At 47.0% G+C, this 21679-nt stretch overlaps 1 protein-coding gene across 1 annotated transcript in view; it reads left to right on the top strand.

Moving 5' to 3' along the window:
- The first annotated feature begins 518 nt into the window (after positions 1-518).
- LOC109922527 (dapper homolog 1-like) overlaps positions 519-21679 on the top strand; it is an 85526-nt gene continuing 64365 nt past the window's right edge. Inside the window, exon 1 of the mRNA XM_048618224.1 lies at positions 519-974. Coding sequence (XP_048474181.1) covers positions 723-974 — 252 coding nt within the window. The 5' untranslated portion in view covers positions 519-722. The remainder of the gene's footprint in view (positions 975-21679) is intronic.

Consider the following 21679-nt stretch of genomic DNA (forward strand, 5'->3'; position numbering starts at 1 on the left):
TCCCTCCCTCCCGTTAGTACCGACCAGACCCTATACCTGGAACCCCCAGCCCCAGACAGAACGGCCTTACCGTGAATCACCGCTTGCTGCTCGAATCCGGCTTCGCAGCGTGACTGCTCTCCCTCTCCCTCCCTCCAAGACCCAGCCTTCAACACCAACCCCTGCCACTCCTACACCGCGCCCCCCACCCACAAACCCCCCTCTGCCCACCCGTCTTAGCAGATGGAGAGAGAGAGCTGGGGAGAGATTAAAGCAAGTTGCTGCCTAGAAACAAGACAGAGAGAGAGAGGAAGTAATAATCAGAGACAGACTGTAACAGTGTCTGTGTAACACACAGAGACATTCCAATGGCTTGCTATAAAGGGACCTGGTTTAAGGCATTTGAAGAGTGATGTAATCAGGGAACCAAACCAGCGAATCAGAAGGAATGGGGGGACGGGACTTGTATGTTAATAATCGATTGACTGACACAGCCCCTCGATATGTCAGTTTCCCCGGAATGATATTGACTAAAAGTCACACACACGCACACACTGTATCAATTGCCCAGAGATACAGTATCCAAACGCTACACATGGGAACTCAGCGTAGCTGAGAAACAGTGCTGACCACACACACACACACACATATACTGGAGAAAAAGGCTTTATATTTTTATCCGCCTTCTTTTTTTTCAAAAAAAGCATTGTTTCGCCAGCCCCCTCTCTCCTTGGAATATCGAGATGCTCCCGGCTTTCTCTTTCCCTGTGAACCTGGACCGGAGCAGGAACAAAGAGCGACTGGAAGCCAGCTTGGCCGGTCTGAGGGAGCTCCAAATCTTAAGGCAGAGGCAGGAGTACATAGTGCAAGAGGCTCTTCACATCTCCGGTAGCGGCAGACCGGAGCCTGGGCAGCTCAACTGGGATTTAAACGGCGAGGAGAGCTTGTATCCCAGCTTTAGAGAAACAGGAGCTAACAGCCTCAGGAGGTATCTGGTAAGTGCATATTTCTCCATCCCCCCCTGCTTCCCTCTCCCCTTGTAATCACTGACTTTAACATCAAGCATTGAGGGCACACACACACACACCCCATCTACTAACCACCGTTGCAAACGACAACCAACCCTCCAAATTGCTACAGACAAACAAAAAAAAACAGAAATTCTAAGGAATGCTGAGTTCTGACCCGAAACGTTAACTCCGATTTCTCTCCACAGATACTGCCTCCAAATTGCTACACACAAACAAAAAAAAACAGACATTCTAAGGAATGCTGAGTTCTGACCCGAAACGTTAACTCTTGATTTCTCTCCACAGATGCAGCCAGACCTGCTGAGCTTTTCCAGCAACTTCTATTTTTATTTCTGATTTACAGCATCCGCTGTTCTTTCGGTTTTATTTTGTTAACAAAAAAAAAACAGAAATTGCTGGAAAACTCAGCAGGTCTGGCAGCATCTGTGCAGAGAAATCAGAGTTAACACTTCGGGTCCAGTGACCCTTCCAAATTGTTGTTTTCTTTAAATTCTTTTAAACATCTGGTCTTGTAACAAATTAATTTTGTTTGTATAACATTGTAAACAGACATAAACATTTTTCAACGTTGAACGAGCTGCCCCACTTTTGTACAGACTTCACTTGACAATAATTCAGGGTTTTTTTTTGACGGGATGTTTTCTGTTAGCTGCAAACCGTTGGAAAGAAAGTGCCGGCAGTAGAGACTTCAGTTTGTGTTTGAACATTCTGCCTTTTAAAATATATACGAACTGCGCCAACATTTTAAAACAGCCCTCTGAATGTTTTCAATGATGTATGAATCATCCAATCTTCATCTTAAAACCACAATCTGCTTCCCTCCTTCCCCTCCTCCCTTCTCAGAATAAAATTAGAACAACTCTTTTTGCAATGGACATCCACCGACACGATGGGCCGAATGGGCTGTGGAAGTCAAGCTATATTTGGCGTTCCCCCCCCCTCCATGTCTGACACCGCTTTCATTCATTCAAGTGTTTTGTTTTAAAATGGGTCCCAAATTCTGCACTAAATCTGCCTTTGAGGTGGGAAGTTACATAAGGAGTGCTGCTCAGCAGTTTCACAGCGATTTTAAAATAGTTAGATCTCAACATTACGTTGTGAAAAGGAAGCTGCTTCCTAGTTTTTGAAAGAAATGTATAATTTAACATGCCTGGGGAATACAGTATGTTGTAAAGTGATGTCTGTGCCTCGTGTCTAACAAGGACTAACGCACTTTCAACAATCAAGGATGATTTCAAAGGCAGACAACTTCCCTTTAAGAATGAAATAATTAAGCCAGAAGGATAATGATTTAAAGGGGCGGTGCTCACCGCAAGTCAAGAACGGACCCAGTTTTGGTGGGTCTCCAGTGCGATTGTCATTGTCCCTGCCTCAGAGCTGGGAGGTCTAGGTTGAAGTTCTATCACTGGATGTGGTGGTCTCAGTCAAGTGTGTCAATACAGAGAGCCAGAGATTTACTTTGACAGAGCACACAGTTTGTCAATGGTGGAAAAGAGTCTGACTGAGATGCAAGTTAGTGATGCCATTGTGGGTGAATAGATGCCTGCTCTTTGGAAAGGGTCCTCCTTGCTCCCTACCCCCCAACCCCCACTCAGTGGTCCACTCTGCTTGGTACTTACTGAACTGAACCACATTAACACTCAGGGGAGTACAGGCACTCCCCCTGAGGATCAGCTCATGCTTTTACTCGGCGCACATGGAGGAGGCAGGAAGAGCGCTGTTGGGCTGTGATGCCTCATCCAGTTAAATAGCTCGCCGCCTCAGTTCTCGCCAGGGTGAGTGTTTTCAGGGGACTGCGCGGGAAGAGGAGGAATCGAAGGGTGACTTAAGTTTATTTCTCTGAAAAGGTGATGAGTCTGTGGAATCCTGTTCCATGCAGAGTGCTGGGGGCCAGGACATTGACTATCTTAAGGCAGTGGTAAATGAATTCCTGGCCAACAAGGCAGCCACTGGATGGTGTGAACCAGGCAGGCAATCAGACCAGCTGAGCCCTTATCAAATAGCAGAGTAGGCTCGAGGGGCTGAATGGCCTACTTCTCATTTGAATGTTCGAGTGTATATCCCTATAACCCTCCAAAGCTTCTGCATTTGTCTGACTTTGCTCCCTTGAATGCCCTTTACCTTCTCCAATCCCGTTACCCACCTCTCTCAGCTCTGGAATTCTCTCCCTAAAACATTTCCATCTCTCTCCCTCCTTAAAACCTAAACCTTTGACCAATCTCTCGAGTGTCTGTCCTGGTCTGTCCTGATGTGCCCTGGCATCAAACACTACTTAGGAACACTCACATGAAGCACCTTGGGATGTGATATTATCTTAGGGACTCTACGCAAATGTGGGTTGTTGTGTGTGTTTGCCGACAAATGAAGATCTGTTTCTTTGTGCACTGATTTTCTGCTGATTGTTTCATTATTGCAGCAGCCAGAGGTGTATTCTATGTGTGTGTGACCCTTTCAACCATACAGAAGGATGAATCATGCAATGCAAGAGGAGGATGGGAAGAAGGCCAAGAACAGGCCATTCAGCCCCTCCAGCCTAGCCCACCATTCAAATTCCATCTGTAGCCCTGTGCCTAAAAAAAACCTCTTCAGTCTTGGCCTTTGTATTTTCTATTGACAGTTAGCTTTTAGAGAAGGAGGGTTCTACATTTCTACTCCACCTTCCTGACACCTGCTTTAGGAAGGATATTATTAAACTGGAGAGGCTTCAGAAAAGATTTAACAGGACTTTACCACAACTGGAGGGTTTGAGTTATAAGGAGAGGCTGAATAGGACTGTTTTCATTGGAATGTCAGAAGCTGGGCGTTCTTTTATTCATTCACGGGATGAGGGCATTGCTGGCTAGGCAGCATTTATTGCCCATGCAACAGTTAGGAGTCAACCACATTGCTGTGGGCCTGGAGTCACATGTAGGCTAGACCAGGTAAGGATGGCAGTTTCCTTCCCTCAAGGGCATTAGTGAACCAGATGGGTTTTTTTTTCCCCCAACAATCAACATTGGATTCATGGTCATCATTAGACTCTTAGTTCCAGACTTTTATTGAATTCAAATTCCACCATCTGCCATGATGGGATTTGAACCCAGGTCCCCAGAATGTCATCTGGGTTTCTAAATTAACAGTCCAGTGATAATACCACTAGGCCATCACCTCCCCTTAGGGAGGTTTATAAAATCAAGAGGGGTATAGATAAGGTGAAAAGCCCTGGCCTTTTTCCCAGGGTGGGTAAGTCTAAAACTAGAGGGGCATAGGTTTAAGGTGAGAGGGGAAAGATATAATAGGGACCTGAGGGGCAACTTTTTCACGCAGAGGGTGGTGCATGTATGGAACAAGAGGAAGTGTAGAAGTTGGTACAATTACAACATTTAAAAGATATTCCCACAGGTAGATGAAAAGGAACGGTTTAGAGGGATATGGGCCAAATGCAGGTAAATGGGACTAGTTTAGTTTGTGAGAATTGGTTGGCATGGACCAAAGGATCTGTTTCCACACTCTCTGACTTGATGACTCTATCACTCAGTGTCTCTATGAGCCCTCCAATTCCTCTTTGTTCTGTATTCATTTCCCAGGGAAATCAGCTTTCTCTCTCTGTCTCTGTCTCTGTATCTCTCTCTATCTCTGTCACTGTCTCTGTATCTCTCTCTCTCTCTTGCCTCCCCACCCCAACCCTGCAAATCCTTTAATCATCTTGAACACCTCAGTTAGATCATGCTGTAATCTTCAGGGGTTTCAGACTAATCTATGCACTTTCCCGTCATCCTTTCAACCCCGGTATCATTCTGATGAAGGGTAATGGATGGCTCGGTGGTTAGCACTGCTGGCTCACAGTGCCAAGGACTCGGGTTCAATTCTACCCTCAGGCAACTGTCTGTGTGGAGTTTGCATATTCTCCCTGTGTCTGCATTAGTTTCCTTCCACAGTCCAAAGATGCACAGATTGGGTGGATTGGCCACGCTAAATTGCCCAGCATCCAGGGATGTGTGGGGTAGGTGGGTTAGCTGTGGGAAATGTGGGGCTACAGGGATAGGGGCCTACACTGGATCTGGGTGGGACGCCCTGCTGAGGTTCAGTGCAGGGGCCAAATGGCCTGTTTCCACAGTGGAGGGATTCTATGAATTTGGGTATAGCTAAAAGTGGTGGACTCACATACCCTGAATGCAAGAGGAAACGAACCAGTGCTTTTCCCTTGCCAAGGCCCACGTAACCTTCCTGATATGCGGTGCCCATTCCAGGGGGCTGAGGTGAGGATTTGTCCTATTCCCTCATCTGTTTGCCCCGAAGTGAGATTTGATGCTGTTCCCTAGGGTCTGTCGACTTCCAGAGAGGTTGGGAACTGTGAACAATCTGTATTGAGGAGAGCACATGCTATACACGATGATGAAGTGGATTCATATCAAACATGTGTACCACGTGTGTAAAGTTTGAGGGGTGAGCAGAGTGAGGGTTTTTTTTTCGGTTGGGGACTAATGGTGGAATATGCCCAGAGGAGGAAATAATTATAACATCAAGCAGCTCAAACCCCAGCCTCCAGGAGGCGCTGTGGGCTGCCAACAGCAACACAATTGTACACAAACTGCAAACTTATAGCCTGGCATATATCCCACCCTACCATTACTATCAGGCTATAGAATCTCCCTGAGTTCAATGGAGAGTACAGGAGGCCATACCAGGAGCAGCACCAGACATACGTAAAAAATGATGTCTATGCAGCATCTTCCGAATCTGTGACCTCCACCATCTAGAAGGACAAGGGCAGCAGATACATGGGAACTCCACCCCCTGCAAGATACCTTCCGAGCCACTCACCATCCTGACTTGAAAATGTATCACCATTCCTTCAGTGTCCCTGGCTCAAAATCCTGAAATTCCCTCCCTAAGGGGCATCAACCCACAGCACATTCACTGCAGTGGTAGCACACCACCAGCTTCTCAAGGGGCAATTAGGGATGGGTAACAAATGCGGGTCTTGCCCAGGTCCCAGTAACGAGTTATAAACGCATTGACAATGGTAATTTGGGGAGGGGATAAACTGTGGGCAATGAAGAGCAGTAAAGGATTGCAATGTTGTGTGGAAGCAATGATCAGACTCTGGAAGGTATCCAGGCAGAGTCTGACCTGGTCTGGGAGCTCTGCCCTGAAATACCACCCCTCACATATTCAGATTTCGATTCAAGGGGAGGACAGTACCAGATCGCAAATCTGTTGCCTGGAGACAAGCTTAGAGATAAAAACGTTGTTTTGATACTAGACCTAACACTGTTCCTGGTGTCAGGAGAGGGAGGTGAAGTGGGGAGTGATGCAAATATTTGCTCTGACCAAAACGCCACAGCCTGGATACCAACTTGCACCAAGTCCCTTTCAATTGTCACACCCTGTGTCTGGGGCAGGGTTGATCTAAAAACCCCCACCATCATCCTCCATCTCTGTCATTCCCTCCAGCCCCCACTGCCCCTTGAGATCTCTGTTCTCCTAATTGCACACAACCCCTCCCCAATTTCCTTCACCCCCACCTCAGTGGTCAGGGCTTTGACTGCCTTTTAGATCTGTACAAAGATATTGACATTGCTGCCTGGGCTGGAGGAGTCTGGAACAATGAGGGTGCACTCTCAGAATAAGAGGAACCCATGTGGGGCTGGGAGCAGGAGGGATTTCTTCACAAACCTCTCCCTCTAAGAACTGTGGAGGCTCACTCAAACAGGATAGAAGCAGGCTATTTGGCCCCTCAAGTCCACCATCTGAAGAGTACCCCACCAATCTCTGTAGCCACACATCTCCTATGGCTAATCCACTTAAGCCTGCACACAATGGGGACAATTTAGCATGGCTAATCCACCCTAACCTACACATCTTTGGACTGTGAGAGGAAACCCACACAGACAATGTGCAAACTCCACACGGACAATCACCCAAGGCTGGAACCAAACCCAGGTCCCTAGTGCTGTGAGGCAGCAGTGCTAACCACTGAGCCACCATACACTGGGGAGAGAGATCGATGGGTTTCTAGAGCCGTGAGTTGGTTGGTTAAATGGATTCTGAGAGCGTAGGCTGGAAGTTAGAACTGAGGCCACAATCTGATCATATTGACTGGTGGATCAGGCTCAAAGAGCTGAATGGCTTCAGGATGTAACTGGTCTCAGCCACACTCTTTGAGAGTTATGCGTGTACATATTAAAGACATCAAAGGGATTATGGCGACTGCATGGTAAATTGCGATTGATGTTGAAGTCCTTTACAGTTGGATAACAGAGAAGGCTCAAGGGGCTGAATGGCCTCCTTCTACTTCTGTTTCCTTTTCCCATGCTTGGGTTCCAAGCTCTGGAATTCCCTTCCCCAAAATTCTTTGTTCCTTGTCTGAAATGCTCCCTAAAGCCCACCTCGACCTCAGTGTGTCTCTCGGCGAGATTCTTTGGGATATTTCAGTGTGTTAGGGACATAGGGGTAGGTTTTCTTCATCTGCATGTTTGGCGATTTGAAACCGGAGGGGCAGTTTTCAAGAGTGTGCCCGTGTTTTTGCTAAGTGTGTGACCGAGACCAGCTACATCCTGAACAAGAAGCTATGGCCTCAGCATCGGAATGAGGAGGAATGTCATCTTTCCGAAAGACAATGAATCTGTGGAATTCTTTACTGCAGAGTGCTGTCGAGGCTGGGTCCTTGGGTATATTCAAGTCTGAGATAGAAATATATTTAATCAGTAAGGGAATCAAAGGTTATAGGGAAAAGACAGGAATGTGGAGCTGAGAGTTATCAGATATGCCATGATCTCATTGAAAAGCTGAGCAGCCCTTGATGGGCTGAATGGCCTAATTTTGCTGTTATTAGGTTGTCTGGGCACAAAGTCAAGAATCATTTATTCACTCTGAAATTAGTGTTAATCTGGAACTCTCTCCCTCCAAACAAACAGGGTGCTTGGTTAGTTTAATCTTGTTTTTATTTATTCATAGGATGCAGATATCATTGGCTGGACCAATAATGATTGCCCCTTAAGAAAGTGGTGGTGAGCTGCCTTCTTGAACCACTGCAATCCATTTTGGTGTAGGGTCACCCACAGAGCTGTTAGGGAGGGAATTCCAGGATTCTGACCCAGTGAGACTGAAGGGATGGCGATATATCTCCAAGTCAGGATGGTGAGGGGCCTGGAGGGGAACTTGCCAGAGGCTGGTGTTCCCATGTATCTGCTACCCTTGTCCTTCAAGATGGAAGTGGTCCCAGGTTGTGAAGGTGCTGTCTGATGAGGTTAGATTGTTTCAAAACTAAGATTTAGACTTTCAGCGCCAGTGTAATGTCAGGCACATGGGTTGGTACAACGCAACGATCAGCTGATTGGACTGAGCACCATGTTCCTTCGGTTGTTTGCAACAGGCAGAATATAGACTGTACTCCTCCAGCCCGTCCTCTGAAATCCCAAGACTAAATGTCCACTGTCAGGTGTTATTGGGTCAAGCACCTTCAAATCTGGGTCTGCCTCAGAGGTAGGGACACTATCACTGTGCCACAAGACAAGGGTATAAAGGGGTTGCAGAACATGGGTAAGGAATTAAAGTTAAGATAGGCATCGGCTATGGTCTAGCATGGAGCTTAGCAACTGCTTTTAGTACTTTTTTTTTAAAGAGCTTCACCTAAAATAAACTATCAGGAGCTAAGTGATGAAAATAAATTAAAAACGTAAGTGCACCTTAAGAAGAAAGAATTGTTTAATGAGAATCTAAGGAATGTTATGTACTTTTCTGATGCTGGATAAAGTAATTTACTGTAACGCTCCACAAGCACTTATAAAACTGACCACAGTTACTATGAAATCTCCTGTAATTTCCATTCTGTATTCAGGAAAAAAAAATCCCTCTCAGGCACAGTGCTTTCATTTTCAAAGTTTAAATCTTGACGCAGCCTTAAAATTAGCCAAGGTCTTATCAGCCTTCACCTGGGGAATTTTAATGGAAAGTTTTCCAATGGAATAATGTACCGTCTATACATTTGGATTGCCATTAAACCCAGATCTCGGTTTACAGGAGGAGACCATTCAGCCTGTCCTGTCTATACTGGCTCTCCACACTTTTCTCTGTGACCCTGCACATCCTCCCTTGTCTGATGCCAATCTAGTTCTCTCTGGAAAGCCTTGTTTGAATTAACCTCCACCCTTGCACTCTCAGGCAGTGCATTCCAGACCCTAACCACTTGTCATATGAAACAGTAATGAGTGTCACCATCATTTCTTTCACCCATGACCTTGGATCTGTGCCCTTGTGTTCCCGATCCTCTCACTAATCCCAAGCTGCTCTGTCCAGAGCCCTCAGGATTTTGAGCAATTTTCAAATCTCCTTGCAAGCTTTTCTTGTGCAGGGAGAACAGTCCACACTTAGAGTCATACAGCACAGAAACAGACCCTTTGGTCTAACCAGTCCATGCCAAACAGATACCTAAACTAAACTAGACCCATCTGCCTGCTCCTGGCCCAAATCTCTCCAAACCTTTCCTAATCATGCACTTATCCAACTGTCTTTTAAACATAGTAACTATACCCACATCCACCACCTCCTCTGGAAGTTCATTCCACACGCGAACCACCCTCTATATAAGAAATTTGCCCCTCGTGTCTTCTTTAAATCTCTCCCCTCGCACCTTAAAAAATATGCCCCCAAATCTTGAAATCCCCCATGCTAGGGAAAAGACACCTACCATTAATTTTATCTGTACCCCTCATTACTTTATAAACTCGTATCATGTCGCCTCTCAACCTTCTATGCTCCAGTGAAAAAAGTCCCAGCCTATCCAGCCTTTCTTTATAACTCAGACCTCCCATTACCTGGCAACATCCTGGTAAATCTCTTCTGAACAATCTAACAAGGTAATGGAAGTTCCTCATCCCTGGAGCTGTTCTCGTGAATCCTTTCTGCAAACTCTCCAAAACATACACATGCCCAGAACTGGACCAAGATGCTCAGAACTGGACACAATATTCTAATTGAGATCAAATGATTGTTTGACATAACTTGTCTACACCCTGTACCTTTTATATTTACCGTTGGTTTACAAAGCGGAGGATCTCATGTTGACAAAGTCGCTTCCTCTACCAGTCCTGCCACCTTCAGTGATTTGCCTCTACCCTCCCCTGTCCTTTGCCCCTACAGCCCCTTCAGAATTGTACCTGATATATCACCTCTCCTCCCAGCACCTTCACATATCTTTCTGAATGCAACACTGCTTTAGGAAGCATGTTGTGAAACTTGAAAGGGTTCAGAAAAGATTTACGAGGATGTTGCCAGGGTTGGAGGGTTTGAGCTATAGGGAGAGGCTGAATAGGCTGGGGCTATTTTCTGTGGAGCGTTGGAGGCTGAGGGGTGATCTTATGAGGGTTTATAAAATCGAGGGGCATGGATAGGGTGAATAGACAAGGTCTTTTCCCCAGGGTAGAGGAGTCCAAAACTAGAGGGGCATAGGTTTAAGGTGAGAGGGGAAAGATTTAAAAGGGACCTGAGGGGCAACATTTTCACACAGAGGGTGGTGCGTGTATGGAATGAGCTACCAGAGGAAGTGATGGAGGCTGGTACAATTACAATATTTAAAAGGCATCTGGATGGGTATGTGAATAGGAAGTGTTTAGAGGGATATGGCCCAAATGCTGGCAAATGGGACTAGATTAATTTAAGATATCTGGTCGGCATGGACAAGTTAGACCGATGGGTCTGTTCCCATGTTGTACAGCTCTATGACTATGATGCTATGAGGGAGGCTGAAGGAATGATTTATACAGGTTTCCCTAATTGCTTAATGTAACAGAAACCAGTCAAAGCTGCTGGGGTGGATTGTGTCACACACGTGGGAAAGAATGACTGAGTTGTCTCAAATACCATTCATTCTTCTGTTTCACAATATAGCCTGATAAGAGCAGAAACAGTGAGTGCTAATGACTAGTCCATTACAGATTGGTCAAATAAACTCCATTTTTAAAAATTAAATGGATCTTGGGTCACAGTGATAGTGCCTCAGTCTATGTTCAAACCTCAGGCCGTGACACATCTCTGATAAGGATTGAATATATATATAGACACCATTAAATGTATCCAGGTTCTGGAGTTGCCAAGTTCTAACTTTTGCTTTTATTCATGCACGGCATGAGGGCATCGCTGGTTAGGCAGCTTTTGTTGCCCATTCCTAATTGCCCAGAGGGCAGTTAAGAGTCAACCACATTGCTGTGTGTCTGGAATCACATGTAGGCCCAGACCAGGTAAGGATGGCAGTTTCCTTCCCTAAAGGACATTAGTGAATCAGACAGGTTTTTCCTGACACTTGATCATGGTTTCGTGGTCATCATTAGATTTTTACTGAGTTGCAGGGAGGTGGGACTAGTTTAGTTTGGGATCATATTCGGCTTGGACTGAAGGGTCTGTTTCTACGCTGTACGGCTCTAGGATTCAAATTCCATCATCTGCCATGGTGGGATTCGAACACAGGTCTCCAGAACATTACCCGGATTGCCAGATTAACAGTCTAGGGATAGTGCCACTACGCCATTGGTCAGCCTATGTTGAAGGATGCAGTGGGCTGAATGGCCTCCCCATTCTCACAGCAGTGTCTAGCCTACTCCAAACTTGCGTCTTAGCAGCCTACAGCTGGTGGAGTTGGTAGGAGTACAGAGATGGAAACCCTGAATGAGGTGGAGTCTTCATTCAAATACTGTGAGGACTACAACAGAATTGTTGTGGCTCAGAACGAGGCCATTCGGCCCACCACCGGGTCTCTGAGTATTTCAGCTTAGTGCCAATCTCCTGCTATCTCTCCTTATCCCTGCCAATTGCTCCTATTCAAGGAACTATCCAATGCTCTCTTGGTTGAGCTTCAACACAATTCCTGGCATGCACCACTTGCTGCTTCTTTTGCAAAACACTGGGCCCTCTCTGGGTGGCTCAGTGGTTAGCACTGCTGCCTCACAGCACCAGGGACCCAAGTTCAAATCCCCCCTTGGACAACCTGGCTGTGTGGAGTTTGCACATTCTCCCCGTGTCTGTGTGGGTCTCCTCCAGGTGCTCCGGTTTCCTCCCACAGTCCAAAGATGTGCAGGTTAGACTGGACTGCCCCCAATAGTGTGCAGGCTGGGTGGGTTAGCCATGGGAAATGCAGGGTTACAGGGATAGGGTGGGTCTGCAGAGGCACGCTCTCCAGAGGGTCAGTGTGGACACGATGGGCCAAATGGCCTGCTTCCACACTGTATGGATTGTCTGCTTCTTGATAAGTTTGCAACAAAATCAAATGTATAATATTAAAAAATTATTTGAAGGAACATGAGGCATCGTTGGTAAGGCAAAAATTTGTAGCTTATCCCTAATTGCCCCTGGAACTGAGTGGCTTACTCGACCATTTCAGAGTTAACTACATCACTGTGGGTCTGGAGTCACCTATAGGCCAGAGCAAGTAAGGATGGCAGATATCCAATCCCTAAAGAACCAGATTTGTCTGTTAAGGCAATACCTAATGATAGTTTGTCATTTGTGAGATTAGCTTTCAATTCCATATCTTTAATGAGCTAAGTTAATGTTTTAATTAATTGAATTGTAAATTCCAGGGTGGGATTTCACCTTATGCCCCCATGGCTTTAGCCAGCCTGTCTATGATTAGCTTATTGGAATTGTCAGCAATCCCTCCCTCATGTGCATCGAGGTGGATGGGGGATGTTCAGAGAAGCACCAATAACAACCTGCATTTATATAGCATCCCAAATGTAGGAAAATGTTCCAAACGCATTTAACAGGAACGTTACCGCACAAAATGTGACACGTAAGGAGGTGGCCAATGATCAAAAAGCTAGGCTTTCAGGAGGGAATCAAACAAGTCGGGACAGGACGGGATATCCAAAGAGGGGATTCCAGAGTTACAGGCCCAGGAGGCTGGAAGTTTCTGGATTGTGGATTAAAATAGGGAGGGGAGAACGTTCAAGAGCCAGAGTTAAAGGAGCACTGGGATCTCAGAGAGTGGGGGGAGATAAAGTCGGATGGTAGAGGGTTGGGGGAAGACATGAAAGGATGAAACTAAGGATTAGAATATGAAACCTGGGCAAAGAAAGTATGCAGGAGTTACAGCAGAACTCAGGCAATGAAAAGGGGACATTTTTTATGTTCTTGTACTTCGGCATTGCTGCCTAGACCAGCATTTACTGACCATCTCGAACTGAGTTCAGAGTCAACCACATTGCTGTGGGTTTGGAGTCACACATGGCCTGACCAGGTAGGGATGGCAGATTTCATAGAATCTTTGCAGTGCAGAAAGAGGCCATTCCGCATCAACCCTCCGAAGGGCATTCCATCCATACCCAATCCCATCCCTGTGACCCTGCATTTCCCATGGCTAACCCACCTAACCTATACATCCCTGGACACCATGGGGCAATTTAGCATGGCCAATCACCCTAACCTACACATCTTTGGACTGTGGGAGGAAAGCGGAGCACCCGGAGGAAACCCACTCAGACACAGGGAGAACGTGCAAACTCCACACAGACAGTTGCCCGAGGGTGGAATCGAACAGGGTTGCTAATCATTGAACCATTTCCTTCCCTTGAGGGCATTAGTGACTCAGATCGGCTTTTGTGTCATGATGGTCCTCACTAGATTATGTTTTAATTCCAGATTAATGTGTTTTGAACCCATGTCTCAGAACATGAGCCTAAAAGTCTGGATTACTGATTGTACAGGAGGCACTTTAAAGTGAAGTTGACTTTGTGGTGCACTGTAACACTTGGCCTTCCCCCACACCTGGCCCACCCTCTGAGCTACGATTGCAGAGGAAGAAAAGACTTTGTCTGGGGTTGGGGAGCGGGGGTTTCATGTTGCTGAGACTGTTGAACAGCACAGAGGTGCGACTAACAGATTACTGGACCCTGTTTCACACCTAGATGATTGCTTAGCTGTTTGTGAGTCTCAGACACATCTACACAAACACACACACACACACAGATACAGAAACACACACACACAGATACAGAGATTCAGACACACACACATGCACAAACATACAGAAATATGCACAGTCACAGACACACACACACATGTACACACAGACGAAAATATTGACATACACACACACTGAAACATATACACACACATACACTTACAGGCACACACACACAGATTCAGACACATGCACACACACAAACACACACAACAGAGATACAGTAACATGCACACACACACACACACACACACACAGATACAGACACATACGCACAGATGAACACAGACACACATACACTTACAGACATATACACACAGATGCAGGCACACACACACAGAAACAGACACATACACACACATGCACATATATGCACAGACATACACACAGACACATACACACATATACACATGCAAGCACACAGACAGGCTCACACACAAATACACAATCAGATACATACACACACAGAAACACATACACACACACACACACACACACACACACACACAGTATCTATTTGAAAGTAGATGTTCTTCTGTCTGAACCATGTGTTCAAATTTCAGTCTCTCTCGCTATCTCTTTCCCTGAGCACTTGAATGCAAAGGTCCTGTGGATGTTTAAAAGACCCATATGGATCTGCATTGTTGTAGCTCTCCACGAGCTCCCCTCCCCGTGCCCATGATGCTGGGATAACACAGGAGTTGTATAGATCACCTTGTTCAAAAGCCAGCTCCGACCCCAAGGGAGTGCTGCACTGTCAGAGGTGCTGCCTTTCAGATCAACCGGTCTGCTTCCAACTTTGAGTCGGTTACTGTGCAGTTCCATATCACCTCAGGTGCTGCATCCCAGGCGTCAGGCATGATAGAACTCGCAAGATCCTTTTGGAGAAAAGAAAGGAGCGACCTGCATTGATATAGCGCCCTCTTTCACAGCCCCAGGACTCGTCCACAGCATTGTATAGCCAGTTAAAGACTTGCTGGAGTGCCAGCATGTGGGAGATCCAGCAGGTGGGCTCCTGGGGAGGTGGGTAACAAACAGAACGGGCAAAAGTTAAAGGAATGAAAGAGAGAGCACGAGAAGGACAAAATGAGTGAGTGAATGTGGGGGATGTAAAGGGAGAGTTGCAGAGATCCTTGACGTTGGAGTCACAGGTAGACAGGATAGTGAAGAAGGTGTTCGGTACGCTTGCCTTTATCGGTCAGTGCACTGAGTATAGGAGTTGGGGGGTCATGTTGCGGCTTTACAGGACATTGGTTCATGCCATGTTTAGAATACTCTATTCAATTCTGCTCTCTGTGCTATAGAAAATATGTTGTTAAACTTGAAAGGATTCAGAAAATATTTAGAAGGATGTTGGAGGGTTTGAGCTACATGGAAAGGCTGAATACGCAGGGGCTATTTTCCCTGGAGTATAGGAGACTGAAGGGTGACCTTTTAGAAGTTTATAAAATGATGAAGGGCATGAGGGGTGAATAGACAAGGTCTTTTCCCCAGGGTAGGGGAACCCAAAGCTAGAGGGCGTAGGTTTAAGGTGAGAGAGGAAAGATTTAAAAGGGACCTGAGGGGCAACTTTTTCATGCAGAGCGTGGTGCATGTATGAAATGAGCTGCCAGAGGAAGTGGTGGAGGCTGGTACAATTGCAATAAATATGGATGGGGACATGAATAGGAAGGGTTTAGAGGGATATGGGCCAAATGCTGGCAAATGGGACTGGATTTATAGAGCATATCTGGTCGTCATGGACGAGTTGGGCTAAAGGGTCTGTTTTCATGCTGTATTACTCTATGACTCTATGAGAGAGAGAGAGAGAAAGAGAGAACCAGCCCAGCTGGGAGAAGAATAAGGAGAATAGCTGGGAGGATAAGGTATGGGTGATCTGGGAATCAAATACAAACAGCAAAGTCAGACAGAGGGGGAGAAAGAGGGAGGCCAGACTGGGTGGTATAGAATATGTGAATATAGTTAACTGTGGCAGACAGGAAGTACATTGTCCCGAGTTACATGTTAAAGTGTTTTTTGTAGGACCTCCCCATGGGGTTCTCCTGTCCCTGAGACCCCAGGGCAGGGGAGGGAGGTCACAACCCTCAAAGACCACCCAGTTAACTCTAGCCCTTCGATCCCAGAGACAATGTTGTGCAGGAAACTGGGAGGACAGTTTTGTCTCCCCCTGTGAGTTATGGTCAGTGTCATAGCAGCCTTGTAAAATACTGTGACCATTCAGCCCCCACCCCGAGTCCCTGTCTGTCTCCCAGGTCAGAGCAAACTCTGACCGATGACTGAACTTGGCCCAGCAGCCTCGGGTTATATTTTGTCCCCAGCTGCCCTCCAGAAACCTCAGCGTGGAACTCTGTCCTGCATTCCGAAGCCCAACGTGGGAGAGTGTACCTTTTTCTGAGGGGGTTGTCAGGGATGACTGGTCTGTAGTGGGATATTGGAACCCTGACTGATTTATTCCTCTCTCATTCATAAATTATCAAGACCCAAAGTGGCTCTGTTCAAGAGAAAATCAAAACTGAGACAGACAGGAGGGAGAGAGAAAGAGAGACAGAGAGAGACAGCTAGAGAGAGAGAGGGAGACTGACAGACAGACAGACATACAGACAGAGACAAACATCCAGAGAGAGAGAGAGAGAGAGACAGCCAGAGAGGATGAGAGACCCAGAGACAAATAGATAGCCAGAGAGAGAGAAACATCCAGAGCGAGATAGAGACAGTGAGAGAGATCAGAGAGAGAGAGAAAGAGGGAGCTGGCGAGAACGTGGGAGAGATAGAGAGACACACAGAGACAAACAGACAGCCAGAAAGAGAGAGACAGAGCAAGAGAAAATAAGAGATAGGAAGAGACAGCCAGAGAGAATGTGGGAGAGGTAGGGAGAGAGAGACAGACAGACACACGCACAGAAAACAGATAACCAGAGTGAGTGAGAGAGACAGCGAAAGAGAGAGAGAAAGAAACATTCAGAGAGAGATAGAGACAGTGAAAGAGATCAGAGAGAGAGAGACAGCCAGAGAGAATGTGGGAGAGATAGAGAGAGAGAGGGAGGCAGACAGTCAGAGATGGACAGATGGAAAGTGAGGGTGAGACAGAGAGAGGGAATCAAACAGAGAAACAGACAGAGAGAGTGATAGAGACACAGATGGGGTCAGGACTATGAGATTTGTTGATAAAGTGACGCGAGAGAGACAGACAGACAGCGGGAGGGACAGAGACCCATTCTAACAAGAAAGAATAGCAGTTAAGATAAAGACTCAGACATGTTAACGCAGACAGAAAGAGGCTGGTAATAAAGACAGGACACTATGCTGAATCTTACTTTTTTTGGCTAACAGAGAGTTGTGTCGAGATTTTTGGAGGATTTTTCTCCATGAAAGCTGGTGACATTTCTCACCAAACCTGCTTCATTAATAATCACCCAACCTCTAGGGTGCTCCTCTCTGAGTCTAGCCCCGTCTTTTCACACGCCATTTCTGGAATAGCCCGTCGCTCAGGGGGTATCCACCGCGAGACTGGCATCCCCACGCCAACCCCTTACTCTCTCTCTCTCTCTCATCACTGTTTAACCATCAGGCCACACATTTCCCTGTCCTTAACACTCCCTACTCCGAGTCCCCACTAACGTCCGCTGGAGACATGTAGCCTTTCATTATTGAGCAGCGGAACATGACAAATGGGCAAGGAATTGGACAACAAAATAAAATTAAACAAAAAACTGCGGACCCTGGAAATCTGAAACAGAAACAGACATTGCTGGAGAAACTCAGCAGCAGCTGTGGAGAGATAGGAGAGTTAGCATTTCGAGTCTGGTAGCTCTTCATGATGAACGTTAACTCTGCTCTCCTCTCACACATTGCTGCCAGACCTGCTGAGTTTCTCCAGCAATTTCTGCTCTTGCAACATTGAGTCATAGAGCTGTAACAGCGCAGAAACAGACCCTTCAGTCCAACCCGTCCATGTCGACCAGAAATCCTAAATTAATCCAGTCCCATTTGCCAGCATTTGGCCCGTATCCCTCTAAACCCTTCCTATCCATGTACCCATCCAGATGCCTTTTAAATGTTGTAATTGTACCAGCCTCCACCACTTCCTCTGGCAGCTCATTCCATACACGCACCACCCTCTGTGTGAAAAAGTTGCTCCTCAGGTCCCTTTTAAATCTTACCCTTCTCACCTAAAACCTATGCCCCTCTAGTTTTGGACTCCCCTATCCTGGGAAAAGGACCTTGACTATTCACCCTATCCATGCCCCTCATGGTTTTATAAACTTCTATAGGGTCACCCCTCAGCCTCCAATGCTCCAGGGAAAATAGCCCCAGCCTATTCAGCCTCTCCCTATAGCTCAAGCCCTCCAACATCCTAGTAAATCTTTTCTGCACCCTTTCAAGTTTTGCAACATCTTTCCTACAGTAGGAAGACTAGATTTGAACGCAATATTCCAAAAGTGGCCTCACCAATGTACTGTACAGCTGCAATATGACATCCCAACTTCTATACTCAATGCACAGACTAATGAAGGCAAGAGTACCAAATGCCTTCTTCATTGCCCTGTCTATCTGTGACGCCACTTTCAAGGAACTATGAACCTGCACTCCAAGGTTTTGTCACTCAGCAACACTCCCCAGTGCCTTACCATTAAGTGTATAAGTCCTGCCCCTGGTTTGCCTTTCCAAAATGCAACAGCTCACATTTATCTAGACAAGCAATTGGACAATTGCAGGCACGAGCTTCAATGTACAGCCGGCAAAAAGCAAACACAAACAAAATAAATGGATACTGCAGGTCGCCCAAACCCCCACCATACAAACCACATGATTTTTCTCCAGTCTGTAGTGACCAGCTCTCATTCTCTGAAGCCAGCTCTCAATCAGGCTCTCGATGATCTGCTTTCAATCCCCAGACCGGCCATCATTCAGTCAATGCTCACCAACATTCAGCGCAAATACATCGACAGATGATGCTCAGGTGAGTGGTAGTTTACCTTTGGCCAACGTTTGCCTTCTTTTGTCTAAACCACTGCCATTAGCGACCCCGCATTGTGGAGACACCAACGTTCAGTCCACATGCACCAAGTCTCCTTTGACCAGCCTTTGAACCCTGACCATGTTCCCTTTGCGTGAATTGCAAATGAGCGACGAACACGATTGCAAATTTTTCTTTATTTCCAAAATATATTTTCTTCGTAAAAACCTTTACATGCATACATAGTTAATACAGCAGTTTAACCTTTAAATCGAACAAACGAAACCCCCGGCTTTTCTTACTTACGCAAGATACTATTTATGCATGTTTGAGGCACTGGGAGGGTCCAATAACTGAACGGACACCCATTTACCTTCAGCCAGAAGACCTCAGATGGTGATAACAAGGTGTGGAGCTGGAGGAACACAGCAGGCCAAGCAGCGTCAGAGGAGCAGGAAAGCTGATGTTTCGGGTCTGGACCCTTCTTTTTTTCCAGAAAAGGATCCAGACCCAAAACGTCAGCTTTCCTGCTCCACTGATACTGCTTGGCCTGCTGTGTTCCTCCAGCTCCACACCTTGTTATCTCAGACTTCAGCATCGGCAGTTCCTACTATCTCTGAGTGAGTTTAGACCTCAGACCATAGTCTTTGCCCACTGTGCATTGGCAGCAACACAAAGCTTTAGTTTGTCCCTCAGCACATTGTCCGGGACCTTGGAATGTGCCAGTCTGCAAGACTCGGTCGAGATCAACTCCTTGCTCTGGAAGACCAACAAGTTTTGGGCAGACCAAGGAGAGTCTTTCACTAAGTTTGTAAACCTGCCCTTCATGTTTCTGCCCCTTTGTTGCCTGAGCATGCAGCTGACATGCATTTCACACCCCACACCCCCCACACCTACTTTCACCCCCTCAAAGGGGCACTGACTGTGCCCATCCCGGGTATTAGCCCCCGATATTTTCCACTTGCATTTTGCATCGAGAGATCGCATGGTGAATGAAGCTCATTGTGGAGAGCGACAGCAGAAAGATCTGCCTGGTCAACATATTCCCCACCACCCCTACCCCCTCCCAGCCACTGTGTCCTCTCTTGCCCCCCCCGCCCCTCTGAGAATCCATTCGCACCCATTTCCCACACCCTCTGCCAATGTGGAGACCCAGCACAATGTACTTGGCCCCTTGAGACCCAACAACACACTCTACTCTGTCCTGCCCTACGCTGTCTCTGTCTGGAGGCCATCGTGGTGGGGGGTCATTGTCAATGACTCCCTCCTCTCCTGCTAATCCATGCAGCCCCCAACACCGCTGCCACTACAGGACCTTCCTCAACAATCAATGGACAGATCACCAGGCACTTACGCCCCCTCCACCCCTCCCCGCCCCTCTCGGGACTGTAATCATCCCAGACCCCTGAACAACTAGGCCGAACCGCCCCCTTGACAAGGGCAGGTGGACCCCGAGCCCTGTCTGTGCAGCTCCCTAACTGACAAGACCCCTCCTATGAGGTACTGACTGTCTTTATCCCCTGCCCTGTCCCTGCCCTGAGTGACCGCTGCACCAATTGTAGTCAGATTGTGCTGTGCCTGTGTGTGTCGTATAATCATAGAATCCCTACAGTGTAGAAAGAGGCCATTCGGCCCCTCAAGTCGGCGCCAACCCTCACAGCGCCAGGGACCCGGGTTTGATCTCACCCTCGGGTGACTGTCTGTGTGGAGTTTGCACATTCTCCCCGTGTCTGCGTGGGTTTCCTCCGGGTGCTCCAGTTTCCTCCCACAGTCCAAAGGTATGCAGGTTAGGGTGGATTGGCCATGCTAAGTTGCCCCATAGTGTTCAGGGATGTGCAGGCTGGGTGGGATAGCCATGGGGAAATGTAGAGTTACAGGGATGGGATCGGGTATGGATGGAATGCCCTTCAGAGGGTCAGTGCAGACTTGATGGGCCGAACAGCCTCTTTCTACTCTATAGGGATTCTATGATGACGCTCCTGACATTGAGGTAGGTCTCATCGGATCCTGCCACAAATCCCACTTCACTTGGGCCCCTGCATATTGAGTGACAAAGTGCAAGAAAAGGCTGAAGTCGCAGTGCCTCAGGGAACTAGCACAGAAATCACCGAGACTCAAGGAGAGGCAGAGATTCCACAAAAACTGATTAGAGAAGGGAAAGAGACAACAGACAGGAGCACAGTGAGAGAGACAAGCAGACAAAGCAACAGAGTGAGTGTCAGAAACTGAGAGAGGACCAGGCGGAGGCAGGAAAGATGCAACATGTTCTATGGAAAAGTTTCAATGTGTTTGCTGTGAAAAGGGGGAACAAGACTACAGACATCTTCCAGCCTTGTGGGCCTTACCCTATTTACAGTGTTGGCACCCTGGGCACTTCTCCCTCTAGCACTGCTAGCTTCTATGGAGAAGGAATTACCTCCAGCTTCAGGAGAGGCTGGACATCCCTGTGTCCCACGCTCCACATTCCCAAGCTGCTGGAGATGTTGGTCACCCTGTGGCCTTTGTTGCTCAGAGAAAGTGATGGTAAACATTCCCCTTTGTCATTGACTCTTTCTGCCTCTCCATCTGTAACTCTCACTGTCCTCTCTCTCTGTCCCTCTGTGTGCGTCTGTTTTTCTCCTTGTCTCTTTATCTGTATCTCCATCTCTCTCTCTGTCATTTTCTCTCTGTCCCACTCTGTCACTCTTTCTGTCTGTCTCTCTGCCACTCTCTGTCACTCTCTCTGTCCCACTCTGTCACTCTTTCTGTCTGTCTCTCTGCCACTCTCTGTCACTC

This window comes from Rhincodon typus, chromosome 39, assembly GCF_021869965.1.
Source record: "Rhincodon typus isolate 14 chromosome 39, sRhiTyp1.1, whole genome shotgun sequence".
Taxonomy (NCBI): domain Eukaryota; kingdom Metazoa; phylum Chordata; class Chondrichthyes; order Orectolobiformes; family Rhincodontidae; genus Rhincodon; species Rhincodon typus.